The 5,971-nt window shown below is 35.7% G+C and overlaps 1 protein-coding gene across 1 annotated transcript; it reads left to right on the top strand.

Annotated features, from left to right (window-relative positions):
• The first annotated feature begins 1,009 nt into the window (after positions 1-1,009).
• On the top strand, positions 1,010-5,749 carry LOC127245628 (uncharacterized). Its single transcript, XM_051266624.1, has 13 exons — positions 1,010-1,297; positions 1,779-1,852; positions 1,978-2,055; positions 2,595-2,670; positions 3,207-3,271; positions 3,513-3,614; positions 4,270-4,359; positions 4,439-4,513; positions 4,604-4,636; positions 4,727-4,807; positions 4,893-4,940; positions 5,029-5,160; positions 5,255-5,749. Exons 1-13 carry the CDS (start codon positions 1,255-1,257, stop codon positions 5,432-5,434), a joined length of 1,077 nt encoding a protein of 358 aa, XP_051122581.1. The 5' UTR covers positions 1,010-1,254; the 3' UTR covers positions 5,435-5,749.
• Positions 5,750-5,971: the final 222 nt, after the last annotated feature.

Here is a 5,971-nt window from a genome sequence, read left to right as displayed (position 1 = left end):
GGTTAAGATCAATGATTCACCACATTTTACAGAATTGTGGTTTGAAATTTGAAAATGATAATCCTCCTACTATTTTGTACGAAGATAATACAGCTTGTATAGCGCAACTGAAAGAAGGATATATCAAGGGAGATAGAACGAAACATATTTCACCGAAATTTTTCTTTACTCATGATCTTCAGAAAAATGGTGAAATAAATGTGCAGCAGATTCGATCAGACCAAAATTTAGCAGACTTGTTGACCAAAGCTTTACCAACCGCAATGTTCGATAAATTGGTAAAGATCATTGGGATGCGTCGGTTGCAAGATTTCAAATGATGTCCACATCAGGGGAGCAATATTTCAAGTGATGTCCACATCAGGGGAATATTTTTAATGCATGAATGACGTACTATTTTTCCTTAACTAGGATTTTTATCCCGTTGGGTTTTTTCATAGTAAGGTTTTAACGAGTCGTATTCATTGCAATTAAATGACATCTAAGAGGGAGTGTTATGAGTCATTATTTATTTATGGTAGGTATCATCATATTATCTTAACACATGTCTATATTTGATGTCTAATTGTATTGAAAGTGACTTATAAATAAGCCTTGTATCTAATGAAAATAGGATACTTTGCATTTCTTGATATCCTCTTCCTCTCTCTCTCGTTTCTCTACTCTCTCTCTAGAATATATATACATATATATACTTTATTACATATCTATACATATATTACAACATCTATATATTATAGTAGTATTTTCATATTTTGTTATATATTTTATAACAAAAATATATATAGATATTACTAACATAAATTCCTTTTATTAAAAATTAAAAAATAAATTGAATATATACAAATATATTTTTTTAATATGAAACGCGACTTGAGGAAATTCTAAAAGCGCAAACCTATTAACTAAGTGAATCGTGTCGTAACTTGGCCCAAAAGCCGGGAAGGGTACGATAGTAAATTCAGCCCCTGCTCGTTATTCTCCAGGTATATTCTTTTACACTAATGCCCCTCCCATTTTGCTTATTTCCAATGCCCGAGAAGGGTTTCCTGAAAATATCAGCCGATTTTGATTTGGAGCCTCGCCGAGAAGAAGGAAGAATTCAATAGCATCGTCGTCTCTTCGTTACGCGCGATTTGTCAATTTGTGTTTTCATTTGAGTTACGGAGAAGTGTCCGATGAGTTGATACGTGTGTGTGCGTCTGTATTTGTTGATTTTCTTTCGTAATTAGCAAATTTGTGTGACCATTTCCGATGGCGCTTTCTCTTGGTAAACTCACCATCATCGTCGGTGCTGGTAAGTGTTTCTCACTTGATTCATCAATAATTGTTATGGTTTTATTTAATTAATTGGCTTGTCTGTAATTTTTTTTGGCGTCGTTGCTGATGCCCACCTGTTTTTATTCATTTTAGCCTTTCAATTCTTGTTTGGATGTGGGAGGATGTTTGAGGTTTACTCGAACCCCGGTGTGGTTGTTTGAGATGTCAATTTTAGTTTGGTTCAGTAATTACTGCCTTCGAGTAGTTTGGTTCAGTAATTATTGCGGTCGATTAGTTTGGTTTCTCGAATTTTTTGGTGTTATTGCAGCTTATTGTTGATTATCAAATATTACAGAGAAGTGATGAATTGGTTTGCTATAGTTTTTCTGAAAAGATGAGGCATTGTTATGATGTGCAGTATTTGATCAATGGTGTTTCTGTGTTTCATAACCGTTGCTTGTAATGGCTTCTTCATGGTGATGTTTTTCTAAGGAAGTAATATCGTGAATGGTTTGCAGGTGTTCTGGGGTCTGTTCTTGCCAAAGAAGGCCGGATGCCCAGTGTATCTGATTTTTTCTCAGGTGCATTTAAGGTAGGTTTTTCTGTGCAGTATCTGATAATCTGTGTTGCGGTGATTCGATGTAAAGTTGTAGTGAAAACCTTCTTGATTATGTTATGTCGAAGATCTTATTTCAATTGCCTTTTATTCAAATGCAGATTGGCTTGAAGCAACTTAAACAAGATGATTCAAAAACTTCAACCTCCAAACCAAGAACTGATGCATTGATGCAACAGGTTTGGAGTTAAATGTACTCTATTGCTTTGTTGTGTTTTGTACTAGGAAGACTTGTTTTTATTGTCTGCAACAGTTTATTCACCTATTTGCTGGAGCAGATTTTCTTATTTTATTTCCAAGTTGGATTAGTTCATGGTAATGGAGTAAATAATAATCACTATCTTCTATAAAGACAAATACTCCAAAACATTTTGATGCTGCTTCTTTGAAGGGGTGAAGAGAAATCTGCTTATTCAAAAGGTTGATAAACAGCAATATGTAGTAGTATTGGTGAAAACTAACCATTTCTTGTTAATCAGATCATACTTGCTGATGGGAATGATATAATAGCTTAATCGTTGATATATTTGTTAGCGCTTAATAACATTTTGTGCATAATTGCTTGTTCCATTTAAAAAGTATCATCGTACATTATATAACTAAGATTTGTATTTGACTTGCCATATTTTCGTCGACCTTCCACCTGATACCATTTTGAGTTTTGAGCACATATTAAATCTGTATTTACAAAAACTGATCAAATGCTTGAACCTTACAGGTTAACAGTCTGCGTGAGGAGCTGCAACTATTGGCATCCAATAGATCTATTACAATAGTTACTGGAGATAGATCAGGTTGCTCTAGCAAGTTATTTATGAGCTTTCTATTGAGTCGGGTGGGAGTTCAATATAAGCATTCACATGGTGGACTTTCCAATAATAGGAGATCTATATATTGTTCATATTTTTAAGACAGCTTATTTTGAGAAACCTTTTATTGCTCTGTATGTACAAGTTCCATATTTAAAACGTAAGATTGTTATTTTTCATATTTAAAACGTAAGATTGTTATTTAGCTTTCCCTAAACCTCATTTAATTTTTAAGTAATGAAATTAAAGTTGGACCTGGATTAGATTTCTGACATCTCGCGAAGGATGTTCTCATAGACTCATACTAAATCTGAGTGCTGATTTTTTATTATTGATATAGGTATTGTTCTGTGCCCCAAAGAAATCTTGGTTTGGTTAATGTTCATGTGCTGATATTGGTTCTTTAGCTGTGCTAAATTTCAGTGTCTGTACTCTGGATATTTTTTTTTCTTTGCGCTAATTTTCCTTGCAGTGGTGATCTATTGGTATGGTAGCTAATCTGCCCTATATACTTTTTATAGGTTCTGGAAAATATGGAGTAGTTGTCATTGTTGTCGTTGTTGGCTATGGCTATGTTTGGTGGAAGGTAATGTATTTTGGTCACATTCTTCCGTGAAATGCATTGCGACTTTCTAGATGCACTCTAAGATGCTTCCAGATTTATGTATTTCTGTAGAAAACGCCATTTAAGAACATGTGTTCTTTTATATCTTTTGTGCTAATCTGTTGTCTTATGAATAATTAACATTAATCACACTTCGATGAGATTTTTATGATACAAGACATGGCTTGTTTGCATGTTTTAAGAGAATTTGTTCAATTTGCAGGGATGGAAGCTTACTGATATGATGTTTGCCACAAGGCGTGGGCTAAATGACGCATGTGCTTCTGTAGCTAAGCAGCTTGAGAATGTTTATGCTTCAGTTTCGGTAAGTTCTTAATTTGCACTCTGACAAATTTTTCTGATACATAAATGCATATCATGGGTTTTAACTATTGCCTGTTTGGATTGTTGTTTTTCTTTTAGAAGTCACTGATAATATTTGATTATTTCCTTGGCAGAACCATTCTCTTAAAATCTATCATTCTTTGCTTACTTGTACATAACTATACATGCATATAAAAGCTTTTACTTTCTTGGCTTTTGTATTTGCTTGAATAAATGATAACTACTGCAGCCATGGCACAAATTCGAAAACAGTTATTTTGTGTTTGATCCTGATATTCCGAGGCATATGATACTCCATATGTATTTAAATTCTCATTATGTCTTTTGGTTCCCTGGCTAATAGTTCTCTCTGGTGCCCCCCAAAAGTGTTTTTTCTCTCAGTTTTTTCCATCTCTCTGCTCAATCTCTCCCGTCTCTCCTGAGAAAAGAATATGACAGTGATACACTTGATGATGAAAATGATTGCATATTAATTGTGTATTAGTACTTGTGACACACCGTGCACCATTTACAACTATGCCAGATCGTCTATTATTTTTATGTTTTGGGTGCTTACCAATTAGAAATGAATTTAGTCTTAAGCATACCGTACCTTATTGTTCTATATCTCTTGACTTTTTGCTAAACATTTCCAGGCCACCAAGAAGCATTTGTCCTCAAGAATTGATCGTGTAGATTGTAAAATTGATGAATGTGCTGATAATACTGCTGCAACAAAGGATGAGGTTTGTTGGGCTTAATGGTTGTGCCGCATTTCAAGAATGGCTTACTGGAAACAATGTATAATGTGCTCAATTTGTGCAGGTCAATGAGCTGCGCGGGGATGTGAAGTTGATAGGGGCCGATGTTCAATCTGTTCATCATGTAGTGCAATCTCTGGTGATTAATCTCCTCTCCTTAATCAAGGATACATGTATAATTTTAATCAACGATCAAAACCTAAACCCTGAAACTCTTTCTACGTGACAGGAAAGCAAAATTAGTAGGATTGAAGGAAGACAGGTACTATTTTTCGTTAACAACTATTAGCTGGGGCTGTTTTTTTGTAAATACTTTCCTAATGAAATTCTCTTAATTATCGATGATATGTAGAATGAAATGAATTTTGGAGTGGGGAAGTTGGTTGGTTTCGTGAGGAATCTTGAAAGTAGCAGAAGCATGGAACATATCGAGGCAAGAAACAAACTTTCCTGCAATTTTTCAATCATACCTCTCAGCATATAATTTTTCTTGATTTTTATTCGTACGGACGTTGTAGGGTGCTGCGAGGCCCGCTATTGAGTCGTCCCCGGTATCTCCATCAAGGGTATCGTATTATCTCCCGTTATACATCGCTCGTTAATATTATTTATGCATGTGAAAATCCAGCTCCCGACAAACACGTTGCTATGCAGACTGTGTCTTTACCCGCCACTCTACTCGAGCCCCCGTCGCCTTCTTCTTCGGGTAGTGGCTCCGAGAGAAAACAAGCCTCGGTCTCGGCCTCTAGTTCTTCACAGAGCAATACTTCTGGTTCAGGCCTGAAGGTGCGCTTAATTTTATGACACTCTCGATTTTAACTTCATTTGGTCATGTTTTAGCGCTCGCTCGTGTAATCTCTTCTCCGAATATCTTCAATAGGATCTTCACGGAATGCCTAATGATATTGGGTTGTCGAGGCTACACACCAGTCCGGGTTTGAACAGCATCAACACATCATCGGAAGAAACAAACATCGACAACAGCTCAGGCGCTGGCCTCTTTGGCAAAAGATTCTCCGGATTTGGAGCATCGTTGCTTACAAGAAGCCGCATCAAGTAGGAAGATGTAGGTCGTGACGATAAAATATGACATTGTACGGTACTCACTCGACCTGCTATATCCTATTTGTTGTTGCCGATTTTTGTAGAGCCTACGACCTTTTCGGAGTTCCGGTTGGTTCTTTAGGAAATGTTATCGAGGTGGAACGGCCCGTAAGAATAAAATCGAAACCTCGAATTTTGGCCTGTTTTACAAAGGGTTTTCATAAAACTGCCATGTAAATGAATTTACTACTTATTACATGATTTGTGGTGATGGCAAGTGCAGTAGACTTTTATTATACTGCGTTACTCTATAGTTGGTGAGGTTTGGACACACTCTCTGTCTTGTTTTCTTGCTTGCATATTTCCATGGAAATAAATTGTTCAAAGCATTTAAATTAGGAATTTTTGATTGAAAAGGATAACGGTATGCCCTCTCGATATACCATCAAGGTTTGAAGAACATTACTTATTTTTATTGAAAAAATTATTCGGAATAAATAATAAATTTATTTAATTTAAAATAAAAGTAAACACAACTTTCCACAGTTGAATA

This window comes from Andrographis paniculata, unplaced genomic scaffold (genome assembly GCF_009805555.1).
Source record: "Andrographis paniculata isolate CXL003 unplaced genomic scaffold, ASM980555v1 Contig22END, whole genome shotgun sequence".
NCBI classification, from domain to species: domain Eukaryota; kingdom Viridiplantae; phylum Streptophyta; class Magnoliopsida; order Lamiales; family Acanthaceae; genus Andrographis; species Andrographis paniculata.
The sequence above is the reverse complement of the archived record's forward strand: the minus strand, read 5'-3'. Positions and strand labels throughout refer to the sequence as shown.

Bases quoted from the DNA above. Each gene is read 5' to 3' on its own strand.
- LOC127245628 (XM_051266624.1), top strand. From the start codon at position 1,255: ATGGCGCTTTCTCTTGGTAAACTCACCATCATCGTCGGTGCTG. The intron at 2,671-3,206 runs GTTGCTCTAGCA...TACTTTTTATAG, and splicing joins AGTTACTGGAGATAGATCAG to GTTCTGGAAAATATGGAGTA. The intron at 4,941-5,028 runs GTATCGTATTAT...GTTGCTATGCAG, and splicing joins CCCCGGTATCTCCATCAAGG to ACTGTGTCTTTACCCGCCAC.